The 25,429-nt window shown below is 44.7% G+C and overlaps 1 protein-coding gene across 2 annotated transcripts in view; it reads left to right on the top strand.

Annotated features, from left to right (window-relative positions):
- The window catches only part of LOC5510865 (protocadherin-like protein), a 31,160-nt gene extending 5,934 nt beyond the window's left edge, over positions 1–25,226 (top strand). Inside the window, exons 2-27 of one of the 2 annotated variants that reach the window (XM_048721028.1) lie at positions 381–1,002; positions 1,349–1,440; positions 2,329–2,795; positions 3,241–3,374; positions 3,602–3,920; positions 4,212–4,356; positions 4,744–4,977; positions 6,098–6,372; positions 6,679–6,916; positions 7,157–7,944; positions 8,065–9,192; positions 9,798–10,553; positions 12,371–13,019; positions 13,313–13,545; positions 13,734–14,086; positions 14,403–16,273; positions 16,805–17,436; positions 18,121–18,318; positions 18,578–18,785; positions 19,151–19,362; positions 19,621–20,059; positions 20,233–20,445; positions 22,107–22,405; positions 22,744–22,902; positions 23,942–24,161; positions 24,971–25,226. In XM_048721028.1, the coding sequence (XP_048576985.1) occupies positions 381–1,002; positions 1,349–1,440; positions 2,329–2,795; positions 3,241–3,374; positions 3,602–3,920; positions 4,212–4,356; positions 4,744–4,977; positions 6,098–6,372; positions 6,679–6,916; positions 7,157–7,944; positions 8,065–9,192; positions 9,798–10,553; positions 12,371–13,019; positions 13,313–13,545; positions 13,734–14,086; positions 14,403–16,273; positions 16,805–17,436; positions 18,121–18,318; positions 18,578–18,785; positions 19,151–19,362; positions 19,621–20,059; positions 20,233–20,445; positions 22,107–22,405; positions 22,744–22,902; positions 23,942–24,127 (10,850 nt within the window). In that variant the 3' untranslated portion in view covers positions 24,128–24,161; positions 24,971–25,226. Of the gene's footprint in view, positions 1–380; positions 1,003–1,348; positions 1,441–2,328; positions 2,796–3,240; positions 3,375–3,601; positions 3,921–4,211; positions 4,357–4,743; positions 4,978–6,097; positions 6,373–6,678; positions 6,917–7,156; positions 7,945–8,064; positions 9,193–9,797; positions 10,554–12,370; positions 13,020–13,312; positions 13,546–13,733; positions 14,087–14,402; positions 16,274–16,804; positions 17,437–18,120; positions 18,319–18,577; positions 18,786–19,150; positions 19,363–19,620; positions 20,060–20,232; positions 20,446–22,106; positions 22,406–22,743; positions 22,903–23,941 lie in introns of both variants that reach the window. The other variant, XM_032380092.2, reaches the window with a different exon arrangement.
- The last annotated feature ends 203 nt before the right edge of the window (positions 25,227–25,429 follow it).

The raw sequence follows: 25,429 nt of genomic DNA, 5'->3' as shown, positions 1-25,429 counted from the left end.
TAATGATCAATAGCAATAATAAGGTTCTTACTACCATCACAAATTGATTCTGCATTTTAGAACGCACCAGGACTAAAAAAGAAATCTTAGCCTCGGCATGTTCTTATCATGTCCTTAAAATGGGTGAAATCTCAGGCTGGACGTTCTCATAAAAAATGTTCTTATAAAAAAAGAGTGTTACTTTTTTTTTATCTTTTTGGGGATTCACATATTGTAGTGTGTCTACCACAGCGATCCCGTTACTATAAACTAAATTGATACCGATATATGGATGATATCGCTTATATCACCTAAGTTCTTTTGAATGCCCCCTTCCATCTTGTATTCCATGCCTACAAAAGCCACACACACCACGTGACTCTATATTCCGTCTCTAATAGGTCGACTGCATACCAAAAACTCCTTCAATTACGAGAACGTCGATCGCTACAATCTCCGGATCGAGGCTCGCACCAGCTCCGTCCAGGAAGTGGCGTCCGCCTCGCTCACCGTCGAGGTCACAGAAGAAAAAGACCTGCCAAAATTCTCTTCCGACTCGTACCAGCTAACTGTGGATGAGAGCGCTGCACCGGGGACTACCCTGGCTCCAGGGCTCCTCATCATCGACTCTGACACCTCCAGTGATCAATTCGACTGTTCTATGGAGGCTATCACCTCTCTCCACACCCTATACAACTTTGAAGTCACCCAACAATCAGGGCGTTGTTTTCTACGCGTTCAAGCAGGGGGAAAGCTAGACGCTCATTTAGCATCCAAGTACACGTTCAACGTTCGCGCGACTGACAGGAATTTCAGAAACATGTTTGCGACAGCCCAGGTGGAGGTCAACGTGATTGACGTGAATGACCATAAGCCGGAGTTCTTGCAGGAGTCGTATTGGCTTTCGGTACCCAGTAGTACCCCCGCGGGGAGTAGTTTGGTGACGGTTCAGGCCGAGGATATGGATATTGGAACCAATGCGCAGGTTCGGTATGAGCTGCTGAGGCAGGAAAACTCAGAAAGGTGAGTAGCGAGGGCGTACAGAAATATGTAAAAGTATTTGTATAGCGGAAATGAGCTGTACGAAATATGCGACTAAATGTCCATTAGTTCAGCTATAAACAGCTCCACATAGTCTACAATCTTGCTTGTGAGTTTGTGTGTAAGCACCGTCACTAAAGATGTTACCACTACCACGGGCCAGTGTCCCAAGCCATTCTGTTATGCTCCCCCCCCTCCCCAAATACAGGTTAATGAAATGCGATGGAAGACGGAGCCTCCGGCTATCAGGACATCCTTTTTAAGAAACCCTGTTTTTTGGAAGAGATTTGTTTGTTTAAATTAAAACTGTACTTTACCTGTTTGCTAGGTTTATCTTGAATGACAACAACCAGCTGTCCACAGCGTCCACGCTGACTCCGAACGTCCGTTACCAGCTGCTTATACGCGCCTCCGACTCAGGTGAGTATCACATGCACAGCTCGTGACGCATAGCGAGGGCACACGTGACACTAATACAAAGACACGTGAAGCCACTCTGCAGACTCGATTGGTACTCTGCCTCTGAGAGAATTTAGACACCCTTCTCCCTAGCCCTTTTTATGATGCGCGGACAGCTTTTTATGATGCCACATTTTGGTTTACCCGCTTGTGGGCTGCTAGTTCTCGTCGTAGGCCAGCTTCAAGAGCGTCTGCCATTTTGAATCTAAATGAAAAGAGCTGACCAAGTGGAACCTGGGAAAGAGGCTGATACAGAACGTTTATCAACAAACATGCACACGACTATTTGTATTTAAAGTCACTCGCCATACAATCACAGTGTTTTGTGGTCACCAAGTACAATTTTTACGAGCGTTAGCCAATGAGAATGCAAGAATCACACTTTCGATTGACACGAACTTCATACAGGTTGGAAGATTCCTTCTGTTCTAATAGGCACTTCATACAGGAGGAAGATTCCTTCTGTTCTAATAGGCACTTCATACAGGAGGAAGATTCCGTCTGTGGGCACTAATGGGCACTGAAGTATTCCTTCATACAGGTGGAAGATTCTATCTTTTCTAATGGGCCTCACTAAAGTATACCTTTGCAACGCTGGTTTGCTGGTGAAGCTCATGTAAATCGTAATCAGACAGCACTTGTCTTTGTCTTTACACGTTGTCATTGGCCTGGTTCACAAACCTGTCAAAGTGACCACGTTAGGCTATCCTGATCTCGTCGCCTCAAACCTAGCTAGCTTGAGTTAACGAGGAACTATCGCTGACCCAAGCTAGGCTTGTTAGTAACTAAAACGATAGCGCGCTTCATATATTTTGAAAGATATCTTATTGTTCGACCTTTTTTGTTCAGCTACAAGGAACCCCTCCTCAGCCCAGGTCCCCGTCTACGTCTCCGTGTACAGCCCAAGTGAGTCTCCGATCGTCTTCGACAAGTCTTCGTACAATCAAAACCTTCCCGAAGATTCTTCTGCTAATACACTTGTATTCACGGCTAAGGCCACGAGATCCGGCAGCAGTAGCGGGATCACGTACGAACTCGTCGGTGGTTACAAGCAGATCGGCGAGGCCATGTTTAGTATCAAGCCGGACACTGGCCAGGTCTACCTAATAAAAAAACTCGACTTCGAGACCAAGTCATACTTTCCGATTGCTGTCCGAGCCAAGTATTCGGGAGGCGCCATCGAGCTCGCCTCCGAAGTAGTAGCCAAAGTCACAATCGTCGACGTCAATGATAACGGCCCGAGGTTTGCATTCCATGAGAGCAGCAAGACTGTAGTGATTGACAGCTTTTCTGCCAAGGACACACAATTGGTCCAGGCAAGTAATGGGACTATCACTTGTTGAATTTTTTAAGAATTTTCTAAGGGGGGTAGTTATAGATGGTATCACCCGAAAAATGGATAGAATTCGACCTTCCTTCAATCGAAATGACCCACTTTCTGGCACTTCCCTGGGGGCATTGATATTATTTGCAGAAACTCGCGATTCTAAAATAAGGAAATTCCGCTCTTAATTGTTCGATGGAAGCTTGGTATTCAAGCATCGCGTGTACTAACCAGGTTCCTTCGTAACATAAGGAGCACATTAGGCTAACACATGCCCCTGGATCCACTCTCTTCCACACGCCCTTTGACGTCGAATGCTTTAGCAATATATCATTATTGGATTAGGTTGGCGCCAGTTTGGCAAGCGTGATATTATAATACGTTCTGAGGTATGACATTGTGTTTAATTCGTTGTGTAATCTGGAAATTTTTCCTAGGCACGAGCGCTTGACGCTGATTCTGGTAGCTTGGGCGAAGTGACGTACGGGATCGACGGTGGCAGAAGTACAAGTAACTTGCCTTTTAATATCAACGTAAAGACGGGAATGATTTTCGCCACCAGGGAGATACTGTGAGTAATAGAATATTTGATATCCATTTCTAGAAAAATATTGCTTGGCAACCATCACCAAGGATATTCTGAGCGTAAATGATATCTCCATAAACTAAAATACTTCGAACCTTATATCCATATCTATCCGCCTTGAAGGAAGGAGGAGCCCATCTTGGAGTATGTCAAGGGGAATATTTTATGATAACCTTTTAAAGAGCAGCTGTTTCGTATGCAAACCTTTCCAGGTACACACAAGGGTCATCGTACATAATAATCGTCGTGGCAACAGATGGTGCCACGGATGGTAGCCAGAAAATCCAGAAATACACCGTCAATGTCCAGGTACTGGACACTCCCCGTCCGCCCAGTTTCCCCCAAAAGACATATTCCGCACCCGTGACTGAGACTGCGGGAGTTGGGGACACCGTGACCACCGTCAGGGCAGTGTACAGCAAGCCTAACGCCTTCCTCAAGTACACCTTCGTGAGTGGGAATGAGGACAACACCTTCTGTGTCAACGGGTTTGGCATCATATCTGTTGCCAAGTCACTGGACCGAGAAAAGGTAAGATCAGCAATGTGTAAGATATATAAAAATTATAAAGCTTGTACCACGGTCCAGCGTTGCCAGTTCCCCATTGCTTTAACCCGAGGCCTATAGTTCGTAAAGCGAGCCCGTTCTCGAAAAAAAATATCGCCTTCTCTTATTTTCTATGATTTTCAGGTCTGGGTACACGCTAGGCTTGTGGTTGACGTCATGTGACACCTCATTTGCTTTGATTGATAGGTCGCTTGGTACGCTAGGCATATAGGGAACATATGATTCTGTTATGACGTCATTTGTTTTGATTGACAGGTCGCTGGGTACACGCTGGGCATGCGGGTGACCTTGGGTCAGCACGTGGACGACACTACGGTGTACGTGAACCTCACTGATATCAATGACGACGCTCCACACTTCACATCCGCTATCTACAGGCGCTCCATCAAGGAAGGACTTGGTCAGTGCACGTTATACCTGTATACATCTATTAGATGCTCGTTTTTTGCGCCTTGGGCTCCTGTTTTTTTAGTCGCGAGGCACGCGCTAATACAAAGCGGGGCGCAAATTTTAAAATAAAATCTTTATTTCTCTGTGAATAACTGCCATTTCTATGTAAAATAAAAAACGTTATCGAACAGTAAGACATTAAACAAGAAAAACTCATACAAATAGTTCAGTTGGTGTGTTGCAATTTTGAGTGCTAAAAGCCTTACCTTTGGTCATTCTTGAACCCTTCTCTCGCCCACCCCGTATTCCAGTAGCATGCTTGTGGGCTGGACTTGCCAACGTTGTTGTGTACTCTATCGTCCAACAAACACTTCACAAATGTTTCTTTTTCTTTTAGCTGAAGACACAGAGATACTGCCTCCTGTGATTGCTGTCGACCATGACTTTGGCAGCAACGGAAAAATTTTGTACTCAATCCTTTCCGGGGTCCATCCGGACTGGAACAAGTATTTCAATATTGATTCTGCGACTGGTAAAATCACGACTAAGATGACACTGGACTATGAAACGCACAAGTCGCACACGCTGTTTATACGAGCCGAGGATAATGGCAGTCCCAAGAGGCTCAGCGGTAAGAACAAGCGTATACTAACTGCAGGGTGCGGTAGCGGAAGGCTGATATCCTATGTTTCTTTTTCTTATAAAATGCCGTTTTTTATTCCTTACCTAGCCTGCTAGCCGGCTCTCAAGAGATTCGGGATTCCTGTGGAAGGGGAAAGAAGAGCCGGCTGCAAGACCCTATGTTTTTGCATTCCCCCCACTTCACAATTGACGTCACTTGTCAAATGAAAGTGATGCCAGGATATGTCAAATTGAACCAATCACAGCCGTTTAAGAAAAAGTAAACAAAATGACCAACGTCCTACCAAGCGGCCGATCAAAATAATCGTTTGACCCATGAACCTGTTTAGAAAAACTCGCACATTACATACACTCTTTTTTTATAAGAACCTTTTTTACCAAAATTTAAAAACATGCTAAGAACATGCCCAGGCTCAGATAGTAGATTTTTAAGTCCTGATGCGTTCTAAAGAGGCGAATCAAATTGTGCTCATAGTAACAACCTGATTGCTATTGATCATTAGTGTAATTCTCTTCCTAATAATGCATTGGGTATTATATTGGGTATATAAATACGCTCAATATCAAGACATCAAGTTCGTCCCATCATGGTCGTCTCATCAACAAAGATCGCACTTAGCGGAGGTCTTCCGCTTCAGCGCTTATCTAAACTCGGAGGCTTACACAAATAGCATTTGCTTCTTGGCTTAAGAGTCATTCTCTAACTTAAGATCTTTTAAAGGTCTGCCTTGTTCCTGAGGCTTTCTGTCTCCTTGATCTGGTCGCACATCAACCCTAAGAGCGAACAAATGATTAAACTTTCGGACCTTCACCGCCAGGCTCGAAACTCATGGCGCTAACAAATACTATGCTTTAACCAAAGCCCGTTTGTAAAATCCCTAAAGAGAAGATACTCTACAGCAGACTTCTTCTCGTTATAATTGCAATACGTAAAAGTGGTTCTGAAATGGATGCGGCGTGCAGTGTCGATAGATGAGCCCAGCCCTATTTGAGAACTTGTCACTTTATTTAACGAGCATTAGCCAATCAGAAATTGCCAATCAGCGTGCTCCGTTGAGTGAAGCCTTGTTTCTTAACATCACATAACGGCGGTGTTCCTATGTCTATAGGAATTGCTCAAGTCGACATAGACGTGATTGACAGGAATGACAACTCCCCCGTGTTCGCTGCCGCGTTCTACCGCGCAAAGATCTCCCTCGGTGCGGTCAAGGGGACGAGTGTGCTACAAGTGCATGCTACTGATCTGGACAGCGGACAGAACGGTCAAATAACGTACTCAATCATCCAAGGCAACGAGGAGGAAGCCTTCACCATCAACGAACAGGGTGTCATACTCGTGGACAAGTCGCTAACAACGGTTGCTGCGGATAAGTTCTCGCTGAAGGTGAGAGGGAGAAAAAGGGATAGAGGGTGTAAAGAGGAAGACAGGAGATGTAAAGAGGGAGAAAGGGGGATGTAAGGTGACTTTTTGCACCGAAGAAAAAGATAATTGTGTATGGGCAAAAGCCTCAAGGAAAGAGATTCGGAGGGAGGGAACATGGCTAACTGAAAGAAAACGGAGGTTGCTGGAACTTTGTTTGTTCTTTATTTCAAAATAAGAGAAGAAACAGGGTTTGGGGCAATATCAAAATTTCACAAAATATAACTCTATGTACAAACGGTTTTTTAACGTAATGTTGACGATTTTCAGGTGGAGGCCCGCGACAAGAACGCATCTCCCCGCAGCGGTAGCGTTACTGTTGAGATCAACGTCTACCTTCCCGACGGTCCACCCATGTTCGTGGTTTCCCCGGTTACGGTGTACGTTAAAGAGGGCGTCCCAGCCAATCATCGCGTCGCTGGTGTCAAGGCTGCCACGTCAGAGGCCCTGACGTACACTCTCTTGTCTGGAAACGAGGCCGGCATGTTTAGGATCAACCCATCTACCGGTAATTTACGTTTCTATTTTTCTGCTTTTGTTTACCCGTGTTATTAGTACTAGTATACTCACTTGTAAAAGCATATCAACCGTAGACTAATTTTTGGTGTTGTACGGGATTTCGTGGTCGGTCATGAGGTCATTAACTGCAGAAATACCAGAGACAAGGCAGTCTGTGCCGAGTTAGGCTACATCTGACCTGCTGATAAAACTGTCTGCAGTGCTCTTTCTAACCTTTAATCACCTGCAGGTTCCCTGGATGCGACCCGCGAACTCGACTACGAGGAACGCAGGCGCTACGAACTGAAAATCGAAGCACGTGACACTCGCGACCGCAGCGCAATGGTTGAGCTTATCATCATTGTCGTCAACATCAACGACAACAAGCCCACCTTTGTCGACATCGTCGACGGACAAATAGATCGGAAAGCCATCGGGACGTGCTCGCCGACCGACATTGCTGAAGGAGAAGTCATCACTCGGCTCGGGGCGTTCGACCGAGATGGCGACGAGATAACTTTTATAGTCCCGGATGAGGTAAAAGACCTCTTCAAAATCGACTCCCGTGGTGTCGTTACTGCCAAGAAGCCTATCGAAGACTTACCGAAAATTTACCCGTTTAACGTCAAAGCTCTCGATAACGGCGAACCGCCACAGGAAACGGACGTCAAAGTAAGACTTGTTTTTGTTCATTACCGCCCGGACCAGAAGCACGTTCGGGTAAATGTCCGGGAAGACACGCCTACCGGGAGTGTTATCGCCACTGTCCGGAGGTACTTCCCTAACGGCATCGTCTCATTGTTGCTGCCAGAAAAAGCGAATTTCAGCGTAAGGGCCAATGGTGACGTCATCTTGTTAACACCGCTGGACTACGAGAGCCAGCAGTTTCACCGGATGACCGTTCGAGAGGAGCTTGGTAACCAGACAAATGATGTTGATGTGGAGGTTGTTGTTTTAGATGTGAACGACAACAGGCCGATCTGGATGGAGCGAGAGAGACTGGCGCGAGTAAATACTAACAGCCGCGCCGGCGCACAGGTTAGTGTTGTCTCTAAGGTGATGCTATCTCTAGCCACTTTTTGTTGGAATGTCAAGCAATACTCAACATTGTTATGAGTAATATCTGTTCTAGAAATTGATCTTGGTTTTGTGCCACAGGTATACCAACTCGAGGCAAGAGACGAGGATGACGGTTCCAGTGGCCTTGTGGGATACCAGTTGAAATCTCCCTCGAATGATGCGAAACGCAAGCGCCGCTCACCTCCACAACATCCTTTCACCATTAACCCCAAGACGCGCCAAATGGAGGTGGCGGGCTCACTGAAAGATCAACGCTACGATTTGGACGTTTTCGCATTTGATTACGGGATTCCGCGTTTAACCAGTGACACTATTACGCTCAACGTGGATGGCTCTGCGGCAGGGCAACTCCCGCCCAGGTTCTCAAAGGTCAGCTATCACTTCATGGTATCCGAAGACGCGAAGTATCTCTCGCTTGTTGGGATAATACTTGCTCGCAGCATCTCTGGAGCCCGATTGGACTACAAGATCGTCAGTGGTAATGTCGGAGACAAGTTTATCGCAATGGGTGATGGACGAATCTTGCTGAATTCCTTGCTCGACTTTGAGCGCGACCAGACGCAGTATAATCTTAAAGTGAAAGCGACCGAGCAAATACCTGATGGTTTGGACTCTACAGTAGACGTCAAAATCGATGTCATCAACGCCAATGATCACTTCCCGTACTTTGATCAGCAACTTTACTCGGTCCAAATACCGGAGAGTACTGCAGTAGGAGTCCTCGTGCAAGAGGTGACCGCTAAAGACTGCGACTGCCTCTCTAGCTGTACCTGTTCTCCAGGTTTCCTTACCTATTCCATTGAACCCAGTAAAGAGCAAGGAGGAAAGTTCTACATTGATCCGGCAACGGGTAAGATTTCAGTCAGCGTGGCGTTAGACTACGAGGATCAACGATACCACTTACTAAAAGTCTACGCAACGGATAAGGGAAAGAAGTCCTTCCAAGGACTGTGCTTTGTCAATGTTACCCTGACTAATGTAAATGACAACCGCCCTACCTTTCTAAAGAGCGCCTATGAGTTCCGCGTAGCCGAGGGCGCCGCAACCGGCGAATCCCTCGCGATCGTGGTAGCAGTGGACGCAGATGGAGACGCGGTGACCTATTCAAAGGCAGGTGGTGCTTTACAATTCTCTGTGGATCAATCAACCGGCGTGATCACACTGAACAGTGCTCTGGACCCGAACAAGAACCAGTATACCTTGCAGGTGAGGATAGCCAGGTTTGAAAATACGTTTTTTTTAGAGTGGGGATTCGTACCTTGGCGTGGCGAAAGAAACTGCAATAAAGGGAAATAGTAGTAGTACCCCAGCAGAGTTCAGGTCTCTGTCACGCAAGCACTGGTAGCCCGAGTGTAGCTACCAGCGCTTGCGTGAAAGAGACCACGAAGGCTGCTGAAGGAGACTTGGGGATAAGGGGTTGCACTAGTGAAAAGAAAGGCAGTCAGCGGAACAAATTAATTTTTTTTGTCATCAGTTTTTAATATATATTCTGGGTGATTTCGTCTAATAAAGTTTGTAATTCAGGGTCATTTGTTTGTCCTGCTAGCCAGATCGTCCTTACAAAGGACATATCGGTTGTGCAAGTCAAGATAAAACGTTGATTCTATCTATCTGCCTTTGTCAGCTACATATTTGTAGTTGTTTTCATTCGACATTCGAAATATAGAAATACAGAGCTTACAAAAAATGGATAATTTTCCAAACTTGTTGTTTTGCTAGGATTTACTGACAAATCTTAAAAAGATTCTCTAACCCTAGAAAGTCATTCCAGAAATAGGGTTGCTTTTTCACTGCCATTGTCTTTTTTTTAGGTGATGGCCAAAGACTCTGGAGGACTCACAAGTACCGTATCCGTCACTTTCAACGTCGCAGATGCTAACAACAACGTACCACAATTCACCAACTGCGGGACAGTCAGCATCCGCGAGAATGACCCGCGGGACACTAAAATCACGCAACTGACGGCTACGGACGCGGACAGAGGGCAGAACGGACAGATAACTTACTCCATTGAGGACGCCAGCTCACAGACTCTCTTCTCCATCGAGCCCCGTACTGGTGTTGTCCGCAGCCTCACCAGCCTCGACAGAGAAAACAAGGACAGTTATAATGCAATTATCAAGGCAGAGGACGGGTCTTCGAAGCAAGATGAATCTGAGAGATTACTTTGGTATTGCTACTTGACCATTAATGTAGAAGACGTGAACGATAACAGGCCGTATTTCCTCGCCGCTAAGTACTTCGGGAGCGTGTTTTCCAGTGCGCCTAACGGGTCCAATATTCTTACGGTCCAAGCTACTGATGCAGATAGTGGCTCTAACGCTAAGATCAAGTACGCATTATTAGACTCTGCTGGGGGGCTCTTCCGGTTGGATTCGTCGGGGATACTCAGAACCAATACTAATCCCGCCCGGCTACAATTGGAAACTGGGAAGAAGCTACTTTTGGAGGTGTCTGCTAAGGATGTTGAGTCTATCGCTGGGACGCAACCCGGTAAACCCACAAAGTACACCACCCAGATCGAGATACTCGTGTCGAATGAGGAACCACCAAAATTTTCTCAACAGGTATGTCCTGTTATGTTTATGTCAGTCACATAGTTTTTCCATCATCATCTTGATGATTATCATCGTCATAAGTATCATAGATTGTAGATTGTAATCATATCGTCAACACAAACATCCCAATCATCATCGTACCATTATCAAAATCTTCATCTTCATCATCGTGACAATTATCATAATCTTCATCTTCATCATCGTGACCATTATCATAATTTTCATCATCATCATCATCATCATCGTGACCATTATCATAATCTTCATCATCATCATCATCGTGACCATTATCAAAATCTTCATCTTCATCATCATCGTGACCATTATCATAATCTTCATCATCATCATCGTGACCATTATCAAAATCTTCATCATCATCATCGTGACCATTATCAAAATCTTCATCTTCATCATCGTGACCATTATCAAAATCTTCATCATCATCGTGACCATTATCAAAATCTCCATTATCATCATCGTGACCATTATCAAAATCTCCATCTTCATCGTCATCATCGTGACCATTATCATAATCTTCATCTTCATCATCGTGACCATTATCATAATCTTCATCATCATCATCATCGTGACCATTATCATAATCTTCATCATCATCATCATCGTGACCATTATCAAAATCTTCATCATCATCATCGTGACCATTATCATAATCTTCATCTTCATCATCGTGACCATTATCATAATCTTCATCATCATCGTGACCATTATCATAATCTTCATCTTCATCATCGTGACCATTATCAAAATCTTCATCTTCATCATCGTGACCATTATCAAAATCTTCATCATCATCATCGTGACCATTATCATAATCTTCATCATCATCATCGTGACCATTATCAAAATCTTCATCATCATCATCATCGTGACCATTATCAAAATCTTCATCTTCATCATCGTGACCATTATCAAAATCTTCATCGTCATCATCGTAACCATTATCATAATCTTCATCGTCATCATCGTAACCATTATCAAAATCTTCATAATCATCATCATGACCATTATCATAATCTTCATCATCATCATCGTGACCATTATCATAATCTTCATCATCATCATCGTAACCATTATCATAATCTTCATTATCATCATCATCATCATCGTGACCATTATCAAAATCTTCATCATCAACATCATCGTGACCATTATCAAAATCTTTATCTTCATCATCGTGACCATTATCATAATCTTCATCGTCATCATCGTAACCATTATCATAATCTTCATCGTCATCATCGTAACCATTATCAAAATCTTCATCATCATCATCATGACCATTATCATAATCTTCATCATCATCATCGTGACCATTATCATAATCTTCATCATCATCATCGTAACCATTATCATAATCTTCATCATCATCATCATCGTGACCATTATCATAATCTTCATCATCATCATCATCTTGACCATTATCAAAATCTTCGTCTTTATCATCGTGACCATTATCATAATCTTCATCTTCATCATCGTGACCATTATCATAATCTTCATCTTCATCATCGTGACCATTATCATAATCTTCATCTTTATCATCGTGACAATTATCAAAATCTTCATCATCATCATCGTGACCATTATCTCATGGATCTCAAACATCCCAATAATCACGATTTTCGAAGCCATCGCGTCCTTATTTGTGCGATAGCTAGACACATAAGCAAAGCGCATATCAAAGGATTCCAATAACAGAACTGTCCGCAAATATTATCTTTCTCTTCTTTTTTCCTTTATTCTTAATTTTCAAATATCATCCTGAAGAAGCAATAACTTTAACCTATATATTATTATAAAAACAGGTTTATACAGCGAGTATCAACGAAAATATGGAGACTGGATCTACGGTCACACGCATCACCGCCACTTCTAGCACGGGCGCAGAGATCAGCTACGAGAACGTTGACACGAATCCTCGCGCGAAAATTCTGTTCCGCGTCCAGCCGGACGGGTATATCATCACGGGTGATCGGCCCGACTACGAGCGGGGTACCACCTACAACATGCAATTCGCCGCCAAGGACAAAAAAACGTTGCTTTACTCCACCGTTAAGGTTGTCATCAACATCATAGACGTAAACGACGTCTCTCCAGCCTTCCTCCTCGCGATCAACACACGCAACGCGCGCGTCCTAGAGAACAAACCCGCGCCCACGAAGGTTATTAGCATGAAGGCCATCGATGACGATGGCAGTGAACCGCATCGACGCGTGACATACGAGATGAAGGATAACCCCAATTTCCAGATCGACGCGAGCACGGGCATGATCACTACGAAGACTACTTTGGACCGCGAGGTGACGCCCAAGTATGACGTCGAGGTGACGGCGAAGGACGGGGTCAACAAAGAGTCGGCCATTCTCTACATTACGGTTGTAGATCAGAATGATCAGCCTCCCGTGTTTGCGCCCAAGAGCTACGCTATCAGTGTTCCTGAGGATTCACCCATAGGTAAGCAAAACACCCGGCAATCATTGTTTGAAAAAGGTTCGACAAACCTACTCTGGTCTATTTATGCGCGTACACCCCCTCACTATAGAAAGACAAGAAAAATTGAGAGTTGGCAAGTTTAACTATCTTGTATTCCTTCATGATGCAAACAAGGTAACGAGACTCACGATAAGGCTCATAATGATATATATTAGTCTGCCGTTGCGTATTATCCAGCATCAAGCTCCTAGCTAGTTGCCATTAATAAATTTCACCTCGAAAGTTTGTTTTGACATCGACTGTTCTGGTTACAGGTACTTCTGTGTTAGATATCTACGCTACTGATGCAGACGTTGGCGAAAACGCAAAAATTACTTACTTCATCTCAAAGGGTGACCCCGAGGGCAAGTTCTCCATCGTCACTTCCCCCGTCAAGGGTGAGCTAGTGGTGAATGGTAAACTGGACTTCGAGACAAAAAGCAGTTACACGCTTGAGGTGACAGCTACCGATGGCAAGTTTAGCGACACAGCTGTGGTTACTGTAACGGTAAGTCATCTGAAGAAGTAGTGAAGTGGGCACCGAAGTAGCACTGATTTTGAAGTGTAGGCCAAGGGCTTGTCACGCCTCTCATGAATGCATAATGATATAAGATAAGCTACACCAACATACGCCTACGCCTTCTATACCCTCAACAATCCCCCACTTTATCGCTCAACAATTCTGTACGGTTACAGATCCAAGATGTGAACGACCTCCCACCCGTGTTTTCCAGTCCTCTGTACGAGTCTCGTATCCAGGAGAACACAGGGCCTGGTGCGGGCGTTGTCATGGTAACAGCATCGGACATTGACAGCCCCACAATATCCTTCTCACTGGATGACCGCGGAAAAGACTACTTCCAGATCACGCCCATTCGTGCGAGTGGCCCAGGCAACGTGTGGGTGGGTGACATTAGGACCGGAAGCAAGCAACTTGACCGAGAGGAGTCGCCTGTCAAGGTGTTCACCGTCATCGCCAACGACGGCAAACACACCGCACAGGCAGAAATCAGGGTTAACCTAACGGACGTCAACGATAATGCTCCAAGGTACGTAACACATCTCACAGGAAGAAGTCAGGGTCAACCTAACCGACGACAGCGATAATGATCCAAGGTACGTAACCATGACAAAGCACTATGACGTCACACTATGAGGCAGAAGAAGCACGGGCAGATTTAAGGGCAAACCTTACCGTCCCTTTGGGATATACTTAATACACTTCAGTTACTTTAATTTAAATCACTTTAAGTTACCACTACGTCCGAAGGGAACCAGTAGCGGTGATTTATTGAAGGTCATGTCCATTAGCCAAGCTGATACCAGTTGTACTACAGTACTGATTGATATCTGTATTTATATCAGGTTCCCAGCGTCCCCGTACATTGGATACGTAGAGGAGAACAAACCGTCCGGGACAAGCGTCATGTACATACAGGCTGTCGATGATGACGACCCATTGGCAGGCGGAAATGCCAAGCTCTCCTACGAACTAACGGATTCCGCCGGAGACAAATTCAGCATCGACCCTCTGTCTGGACTTATCAAGACAAAGGTGACATTCGACCGGGAGCAGACTCCCAATAAGTTCAAGGTACGCGTCAAAGCGACCGACGCTGGAAACCCGAGACTATCTGCAAGCGTGGATGGTATTATCCATGTTTCTGACGCCAATGACCACAAGCCGAAGTTTACGGAAAAATTTTACCGTGGTAGTGTTGCGGAAAATGCGCCACCGGGATACTCGGTACTCCGAGTAACAGCAACCGATGAGGATGTTGGCCCCAACGCGGAGTTTGAGTTTGTGGTGGTCCAGGGCAACGACCCACACGCATTTTACATTGACCCGTTTAACGGTACTGTACTGGTGTCGGGAATTCTTGATTATGAGAAAAAGAAAGAGTACACCATAACGCTAACGGTGGCAGACCGCGGAATGCCTCCCTTACAAGGCGACGAGACCGCTTATGTTGTAATTGAAATTCTGGACGCAAACGACAACGCGCCGGAATTTATACCAAAGATATATAACGCATCGGTGCTGGAGGATGTCGGAGCTCGGCAGCCTGTGCTTACTGTGACTGCAGTTGACAGGGACAGCGGTCCTAACGGGAACTTCACATTCGCTATCGACCCCCGAAGTGATCCCGACGATGCGTTCACAATAGAACCTGATCCAAATAATGCAAGTATCGGAATTATCCGTACGCGCGTACCTCTGGACCAAGAAAAGACTCCATCGTTCCACCTTAAGGTTACAGCTACGGACGCAGGTGGACTCCAGGGTGAGGGGGAGGTGAGGATTAATGTAATTGACGTCAACGACAATGGCCCTTGGTTTGTTCCCCCTTTCTTCGTTGGCCAAATCAAGGAAGGGGTGAGTGCGCGTCAGTTTGTCAACAAGCTAAAGGCCTACGATCCCGACGCATTTGTCAAGGACCAAGTCATCACCTTTTCTATTTACAACGGAACAGTGGGCGAAAACTTTAAACTAGACCCCGTCTCTGTGACTAATGAAAGCGTAGACTTGCATTCTTACGGTGTCTTCGACCGCGAGGCTGCTCCAGTGTGGAAGATCGGCATCGAGGCTGTGGATAACGTTGGGCCGAAACCTCAGAAGAACTTTACATACGTCTACGTTGACGTTCTAGACGTTAACGACAACGCACCAAAGGACGGCAGCTTGCTTATCATTGTCAACGCCTATGACGGGAATTTCACCGGAGGTGTCATCGGGAAACCATACTACCAGGATGATGATTTTGACGGCGACGAAAACACCTATGAGCTCAACTCTCAATCGCCGGGTAGCTACTTTAGAGTAAACGAAGGCAACGGTGACATTACGGCCGCCCCCATGATACCCATGGGGGAGTACAACCTCAAGATTCGTGTTACCGAAAAGAAAGACAGCCCAAGTACTGTAACGTCATCTGTCCGAGTCCTAGTGCGGCGAATAGACAAAGAAGCTGTCGACAATGGAGTAGCAGTTGAGTTTACGGACATGAGAAAGGTTGGGTACTTCGTAGGGGATTACTATAAGGGCTTTGAGGACGTGCTTGCTAGCACTCTGGGTGTACCTACTGGAGATATCAAGATATTTAGTGTGCAGAAGGCTCACGATAATGGACTTGCTGTAGTTGTGTTCTTTACTGCTGCGGCGAAAGATAGTTACATGCCTCATTGGGACGTTGTATCCAAACTTGTTGACGCCAAGAAACCGCTAGAAAGCCTCGGTAGGTAACCATGTCACCTGGTGTCAGAGGCCCTACTTGATACTATCAATTTCTATTTGTACCTTTTTTCGCATTTGTTTTTTTTTTAATTTTGCCATTTTTTAATGGTAAACCTTTCATGGTATATTGAAAAATTCCTGAGCACAGAAATCATCATCATCAGAGTCACCCTGAGGCAGGCTGTTGTATACAGCCGAAATATAGGTGCTGTTGATCATAACAAAGTGTTTTCTCTTGTTATTAGTTAAATTGTATCGAGAATTTAGTTTTGACAACACAAAGAGATTCTTGTGATTTATTTAAATCATTATAAAGATTGAGTTAACATTTAAATAAAAGTATTCTATAGGATTGAATATCCTTTAGCGACCCTTCAGCTATTAAGTTTCTGCGAAATAAATTTGACTTCTTTTATATCTAGTGTCTTAAATCGGCAGCATGACACTTTATCGCCATGTTTGTTTTGTTGATTCATCGATGCGAATTGTCATTCTCTAAACAGTATTAATTGTTGGATTATTGCCTCTTCAGGGTTAAAGGTCAGTCGACTAGGAATGGATGAATGCTCCAAAGGCAATGTCGGTCAAAGTGTTGGCGTAGCCAAGAACATCCTTGTACGGTCATCCAATTTCTCCGTGGCCAGCGGTGATTACGGAAAAGTTCCCGCCCCAGCATCCTCTCTGACTATCGTTTCCATAGACATCTTACCCAAATGTCTCTACGAGGCCGTATTCCCACCTGAAAAGCGCTGTAAGCCGCATAACCCGTGTCTCCATGGTGGCAAGTGTTACGAGACGGTGCCTGATTGCCCAGGCTTTGTCTGTAAATGTCCCACAGGGTACCATGGTCCCTTATGTGAGATGACAACACGCACATTCTACGGCAACTCGTACATTTGGCTTCCAAAACTCATGACATACTCCTTAAGTGACCTCGAGTTCGAGTTCATGACGAAAACGGCGGACGGTTTGTTAGTCTATCAGGGACCTGAGCGTGAAGGTGCAAATAACGGCCTGAAGGACTTTATTGCCGTGGTGCTGCGAGGAGGTCGCGTAGAGCTCTTTGTTTCACTGGGACTGGATCCTGTGACCGTTAAGATGGATAAGGGACCTAGGCTTGATGATGGAGAGTGGCATACTGTGCAGGTCCTCAGAAATATGAAGGTTTGTGCCATAATCCCTCCTTCTTACACGACGTGACTTGCTAAACTGTACTGCGTGCATGGGTTACATTTGGTTTTCCCGTAACTTTCCCTTCTTCGCTCACAAACCATTCAACCAGATGATGAATTTTATTTAAAGAAGCTGTTCATTGACTTGAGAAGACATTCCACACATCTAAAGTCTGGTGCAAACAGTGCTAGCTAATTATCTTAATAGAGCTTAATTAAATATGTTTTCGCTCTCTTACGTCCATCAATACATGAAATGTAGGCCTTTATTTCCTGTCATTCGTCGGTACATTAAGTACGGAAATACACTAACTCTACTCAGGAAAGACAAAGACACTGTTCTTTTACCTAATTCGAAGCTATAAAAATGAAGTCGACTGTTTCATCTTCATTCGCATAAATTTACATTTGAAACGACACATGAAGGATGATCGTTTAAATTAGAGACCTTTTCTATATTAACAGGACATCCAAATCGTTTTCTAAAGACCTTTTCAGTCTAAACAGGACATCCAAATCGTTTTCTTAAGACCTTTTCTGTCTAAACAGGACATCCAAATAGTTTTCTAAAGACCTTTTCTGTATAAACAGAACATCCAACTCATTTTCTAAAGACCTTTTCGTTTTATAACAGGACATCAAAATCGTTTTGTAAAGACCTTTTCTGTATAAACAGGACATCGAAATCATAATCGACCGCTGTTCAACTGCTTTGCTTGAACACAAACCAGATGGCACGGTGGTGGAGAACCGCAAATCGTGTCACGTTTACGGGCGCATGCTGGGAAGATCTGTCTTTCTCGATGGCTTCGGTCCACTGCAGATTGGAGGCGTCTCAAACCCAAATATGGATTTCCCCGACATACCATATACGGTAAAAAACTGTGCTAAGGTTAATAGCTATTAGTGTTGTATCTTCTTCAAAAGTGTACAGCTGTGATCATTGTCACCAAGGGTGGTAATAGCCAGCGGGTTACTGCTAGTCATAAGTGGCTCGTAACGATGAGCTGAGTTGAATTGTGTTTGGTTGAGTTGAGCTCAGTTCAGCTCAGTTTAGTGGTTTGAAGAGGCTCATTGGCTAGTACTGTTGTTTTTCTCATCTATGATGTTGGTCGTGTTATTTTATTTCGCAGGGATTCAAAGGTTGTGTTCGTAATATCAAAGATAATCATAACCCGTACGATCTTAAGAACCCACTTAAAGTCGTGAATGCCCCAGAAGGTTGCCAGCTCGCTTCTGCTTGTCCTGAATGTAAGAACGATGGTTACTGCGAGCCGCTCATGGCTAGGGACAGCATTTGCGTGTGCAACCCTGGATACAGCGGGAAACACTGCGACGGACGTAAGTAACGCTTCTTGTTACAGTAGTACATCAGCATTAGGAGGCCAGCCCTGACCCATTTACCGCCGTTTGCTTAACTATTTTTTAAACAATAGCTGAATTTTGATACCTTTCGGACACAGACGCGTGTATGACGTCAAATTTTATGATTGCCGAAAAAGTATTTGAAACCTGATTTTCGAGACTTCTGTCTGGAGTGGCCTCGTTGTAATATTAGCGGTGGCTAAGGAGTGGTTTGGACTTGAATCATTCAAATCAAGGAGAACATAGCCAAAAAGGTGCTAAACTGTAAATTAGTTTTTCGTCGTTGTGAGTTCCCTTTTACCAGGGCACACAACGTTTCTAACGGCCTTCCACATTTCCAGGCGGTAAAGCGAGTTACTACCTGGCCAGTAGCTTCACTGAATATCTGGTTGCTGCCCGTCGTCGTCGTCGTGAGGTTGTTCCACCACCCACTGAGATCTTCAATAGGTTCTACACCACCTTGGCGTTACAGGTTAAGCTGGATGAGGACGCTACGAATGTTGTGGTATTCCTTGCCTCCAATCGCATGGGAACAGAGTTCCAGAGAGTGGACGTAAGTCTAACTAGCCTCTTTTTGTTCACTGTGGCATGCATAGAGAAAGACTAGAAAGGCATGAAATTCTTTTCGTTTCCCATCATCCATCGTTTTTGTATTGTTCTACTTGTACTAGATTTTCTTCTTCTTCCTTCTTTATTTCTTCTTTTCCCAGTATATATTCTGAGAGATGGCTTGTGGATAATCTACAGAATCCAACGTTACAAAATCATTCCACTGTGTTCGGGATGTGATTCTGTTTTGCCTTGTTTTTAGGTTAAGGACAGTAAAATCCGTTACGTGCTTCGCTTGGGCGCACGCATGCTTGTATTAAGCTTTCCGCAGCTCAACGTGACCGACGGCGTCTACCACAGCGTGATAGTTCGCAGGCAAGGAGACTATGCGATCATGCAACTTGACTACAGCGGCTACGTCATCGGCAGCTTGCACAGTCAGCGAACCCTCCTGGACATGAGTGGTGGAGAGATATTTTCCGGGGGTCTCCCTAATATCACAATCGTCCGTATCATCGAAGCGATCGTTGAGAACGACGGGAGTGCTGTGATCAGCACGAACGTGCGTAACGATGGAGACGGTTACGCCGCCGACGTTGGAGGGGTGCATGTCCGAAATTTGCAATTGTCTGGGCCCCTTAACCTGGTGTCTCGTAAAAGGAGAGCGTCTGGCACAGTCTCCGTGCTAGGAGACTTTGGAGGTAAAGCGCGTAGATATAGGTGGCGGAGACGTGATTATACAGTCAGCTCTCTCACTAGCGGACATCCTCTCGGATATTACCACGGAAACTTTTCTTACCTTACCAGCTGAATTAATTAATTTCTAATTTTGTGATAATGACAGGGCGTTTTTATCATTGTTATTTGCTCCCAGGGTGTATAGCAGGGACCAGTGTGAATGGCGCCAACATGGAGAGTGACCCGTCCATCAAGGTCCATCGGCAGAACGTTCTAGACGGATGCCCATGTCTCTCTAATTTTTGCGCAAACGGAGGGACGTGCGTGGACGCTATGCCGCCCTACTGTATCTGTGCCCCAGGCTGGACCGGTCCACTGTGTACCATAGTGGTGACTGCCCCACCCGTCGGTAAGATGGATCTCTGCAACACCGTACTCATCTGACAACCTTCAACACCTTACTCATCTGAAACCCTGTAACACCGTTCTCTGACACGCCTTTAACACCGTACTCATCTGACACCCTTCAACGCCGTACTCTGACACGCCTTTAACACCGTACTCATCTGACACCCTCCAACACCGTACTCTGACACGCCTTTAACACCGTACTCATCTGACACCCTTCAACACCGTACTCTGACACGCCTTAAACACCGTACTCATCTGACACCCTTCAACACCGTACTCTGACACGCCTTTAACACCGTACTCATCTGACACCCTTCAACACCGTACTCTGACACGCCTTTAACACCGTACTCATCTAACACCCTTCAACACCGTACTCTGACACGCCTTTAACACCGTACTCATCTGACACCCTTCAACACCGTACTCTGACACGCCTTTAACGCCGTACTCATCTGACATCCTTCAAAAACGTACTTTGCGCGCCTTAAACACCTTACTCATCTGACACCGTTCAACACCGTACTTTGACACGCCTTCAAACCTTACCCATCTGACATCCTTCAACATCTGACATGCCTTTAACACCGTACTCGTCTGACATGCCTTTAACACCGTATTCATCTGACATGCCTTTAACACCGTACTCGTCTGACATGCATTTAACACTAGACTCTGACACGCTTGTTTGTAAAACTCTTGTCGTCTGCGTTCACAAGAAAACCCTTTTATCTTGTGACTCTAGAATGTCGCCATATATAAGTTGACATTTAAAGCAGTCATTTAGAGTGGCTTGACTAAAATTGCAATTACCGGTTATACCCGTGCTGTTGAAATTGTCACTTGCATGTTGATGTCGGCTCAATTCACCCCGACAGCGTTAGAAATTGCGCGCAAGTCCACTAGCAATTATCCTCGAAAAGGGAGGGAAGATATTGAGGAGGGGGGGAGGGGTGTTGAAAATTTTTAAACCACATAAAGGGGGGCTCCGAATAAAAAGTTCATTTAAAGAGGGGGCTCTGAGTTTTTTAGGAGCCGTACTTTTCAGCTTTAGTATTAAACTGATATGATCTAGTAGTTTGTGGCACAAATACAGATTAGATATTAAGCAAAATTATCAATGTATATAATACCTCCAGCTTTCATTATATAACAGTTTGGATTTACCGAGACAGTTTATTATCAGTTAACAGGAACAAATGGAAATAAACTTCTAAACAGTGGTGGAGCCTGCAAATATATACGTTGGACATTCTCTGAAAGTATGAAACTAAAAGTTGTGAAAAGATGTCAGACTTTGAAATAATGATGAACTTTACTGGATCATTAATTCGGACAAGGAGGGCAACTTCTCAGTATTCATTTTCCAGATTTAAAGATTTTATTGTTTATTGTTGTAAAAATTGGGGTTCTGAAAGGGAGGCACTGTAAAAAATGTTTACAATGAAAGAGGGGCTCCTTCGGTGTATTTGATGAACACACCCTTATTAAAGTATAACATTTAACGCTATTTAATTATTAGACAATTATTAGACTGCTATAGTTGTTATATTCTTGCGAATCGATTGTTGAGCTCTTAATCGTAAATAGGAGTGGCTTGTGGACACTCTTTAAATGATTTTGAGTTTACTTTCTCACTGGAATTCATGTCGACTCCAGGTGAGCGAGGCACGCCGTTCATGCACCCTGCCGTCATCGCCATTATCTTAGTCGTCATGCTCGCCATCTTCATCATCATGGGCGCCGTCATCCTCAAGCGACGTCCTGAGCCCGTGGTCGTCTACGCTGACTCCACCGATACCGGCCACGTGCATGACAACGTGCGACTTTACCATGACGACGGCGGCGGGGAAGAGGACAATCTCGGCTACGACATCACCAAGCTGATGAAGTATACGTACATAGAGACCACTATAGCGCCGCCAAGTGTAGCGCCTTCTAAGGCATCCGAAGACAAGGTAAGACCCTGATGGATTGGGAATGGGGGTATCACTAATGGATATGGAAGGCTCGGACAGAGTCCTTTGTTTAGGGTGGGATCGGAACGCTGACGGTTTAGGAGAATGGATTAGGGGGTAAGGCAGTGTATGTCTGCTTAATTGCTATAATGATATTCGGTAAAATAGGATAGGTAGGGAAGGAGTTAAAAATTTGTAGTGCTTTAATATGCATTAATTTTCAGATACGTATATTTTTCTCTTATGCATTTCCTGTTCATATACTTCTAGTGCTGGTTCTATCTATGTTACCCATGTCATAGTGTGAACAAGACATAACCACCAATGTTCTCGCTTAGATATCTACCAGCTCGGACCAGCCCCTGCTCCAAGGAAGGCCCCCGGATGCCGTGTTTGGCTTAACGGGCAAGGCACCAGGGCCCAAGATGCCCAAATACATGGAGGGAGATGACGTGGGAGACTTTATCACAACACGAGTCAAAATAACCGATAGAGAGGTAAGAAATACCCAGCACTCACCTCGGTCACATCAGTAGAAATACCCAGCACTCACTTCGGTAACATCAGTAGTAATTCCCAGCACTCACCTCGGTCACATCAGTAGAAATACCCAGCATCCACCTCGGTCACATCAGTTGATATACCCAGCACCCACCTCGGTCACATCAATAGAAATACCCAGCACTCACCTCGGTCACATCAGTAGAAATACCCAGCACTCACCTCGGTTACATCAGTAGAAATGCCCAGCAGCCCCCTCGGTCACATCAGTAGTAATACCCAGCACTCAAGTCGGCCACATCAGTAGAAATACCAAGCACTCACCTCGGTCACATCAGTAGAAATACCCAGCACTCACTTCGGTCACATCAGTAGAAATACCCAGCACTCACTTCGGTCACATCAGTAGAAATACCCAGCACTCACCTCGGTCACATCAGTAGAAATACCCAGCACTCACCTCGGTCACATCAGTAGAAATACCCAGCACTCACTTCGGTCGCATCAGTAGAAATACCCAGCACTCACTTCGGTCACATCAGTAGCTTTACCCAGAACTCACCTCGGTCACATCAGTAGAACCACCCAGCACTCACCCCGGTCACATCAGTAGAAATACCCAGCACTCACCTCGGTCGCATCAGTTGATATACCCAGCACCCACCTCGGTCACATCAATAGAAATACCCAGCACTCACCTCGGTCACATCAGTAGAAATACCCAGCACTCACCTCGGTCACATCAGTAGAAATACCCAGCACTCACTTCGGTCGCATCAGTAGAAATACCCAGCACTCACTTCGGTCACATCAGTAGCTTTACCCAGAACTCACTTCGGTCACATCAGTAGAACCACCCAGCACTCACCTCGGCCACATCAGTAGAAATACCCAGCACTTACCTCGTTCACACAAACCACCGCGCAAACAAAACCAACCAACTAGCCTGAACAAGGCTTAGCCTTTAACTATGCTCCATGTTTCCTTCGGCTGTCGATGAGACTTAACCCTAGCGTTACCATGTGTCCATACTAGGTGTTCTTAGCTGTCGATGAACTGCACATCTACTGCTACGAGGGAGACGACACAGACGTCGATGATCTGAGCGAGATCGAGCCAGACGAAGAGGATGAGGAATATGAACAAGAGTTCGATTTCCTCAAGCAGTGGGGACCCAAGTTTGACAAACTTGCAAAGCTGTATGAAGACGTGGATGAGTAGTAATAGGGGATTTTTAAAATTGACATTTATGGAGGTAAAAAAGCGGTTTTGAGAAGCACATCATTTCATGTCAGCAACATGCCACTCGATATCCTGATGGACTCGACGTGTGCAACGTTATAACGGCGACATGGAAGGTGTCGTAGGCGTCACGTGGGGGATGCATGCAACTCAGCGAGCTATGTGACAATACGCGCGTTGTGAACTGCTGGTTGCAGCGCAGTGTTGCTGAATTCTTCCTATTTACCAGAAGGCCATCCTAAAGAGTAATCCCATATAAAGTTAAAGTTCTATCATAACTAAGACCCTATGTATACATCCAAAAAATTCATTGTACATACAGACTTTCTTATCTAGAAACACCTATTTTTCCATGTATTAGTTCCTTTTTTATAGACGCTTTTAGGAATGATTTTGATGGCATTGTTTGAGATGTATAATGCTATGTGTTTTTTGCCTCTCGAACACATTTTAAACAAACAAAAATATGCATGGCGTGTGCTTTTAAAACATTTACTGAATTTGCGTATTAGATAGGTAATGTTAATAATTCGACTACTGTTGGTAAATGCGTGTGATGTCGGTTGAACTTTTAGCCACATTGACTTTGAAGCAAACGGCTATTAGTCATGTGACAGTAATGATGTCACTGCACTGGTTTTTCATTTGCCCCCCCCCCCCCCCCCCCCCCCGATTGATTGACAGTTCATGCTTGTGCTTTTCAGTCAAAGCAGTTTTCACCTTCAGACCATTTCACCCTATTCTCAATTAAATAAACTAAACCAACAAGTTAACGTAATTATGAATATTCTTGTGAATCTTCATGAGTATTTCTTTCTACAGATTGATGCCCATAGTTTAGATTTCTCACTTTTAGATGGTTGCGGTGTGGCAATGCATCTTGGTCAGGGTGACTGGGTAATCGATTAACTGTCCCTGTACTATTTAATTAGAGATGTCCATAATTTTGTTTAAAATAGAGAATATTTTCCAAGTAGCTTAGACTTGGTAAAGGATTGGATGGACACGTATAATATTTTGTATTATTGTAGTTTTGTATTGTACAATGGTAAGATTTGAAATAAAAAAAAATTAAGAATTCTGCGTCGCAATGCTATATGAATAGCCTTGTCAAAGGCGTTCTTACCCGGGTGTCGGATCGGTATACCTGTGGCTGGGAAAAATTGTGACGTCTCAGTATACCATCATAGGTTTGTATCAGACTCTACTCTGCCACACGGTTTATTTCCGAGCACATGATACCCGGAAAAGTAAAAACAAGTAAGTATTATTATTTTATCG

Source organism: Nematostella vectensis, chromosome 13, assembly GCF_932526225.1.
Source record: "Nematostella vectensis chromosome 13, jaNemVect1.1, whole genome shotgun sequence".
Taxonomy (NCBI): domain Eukaryota; kingdom Metazoa; phylum Cnidaria; class Anthozoa; order Actiniaria; family Edwardsiidae; genus Nematostella; species Nematostella vectensis.
The sequence above is the reverse complement of the archived record's forward strand: the minus strand, read 5'-3'. Positions and strand labels throughout refer to the sequence as shown.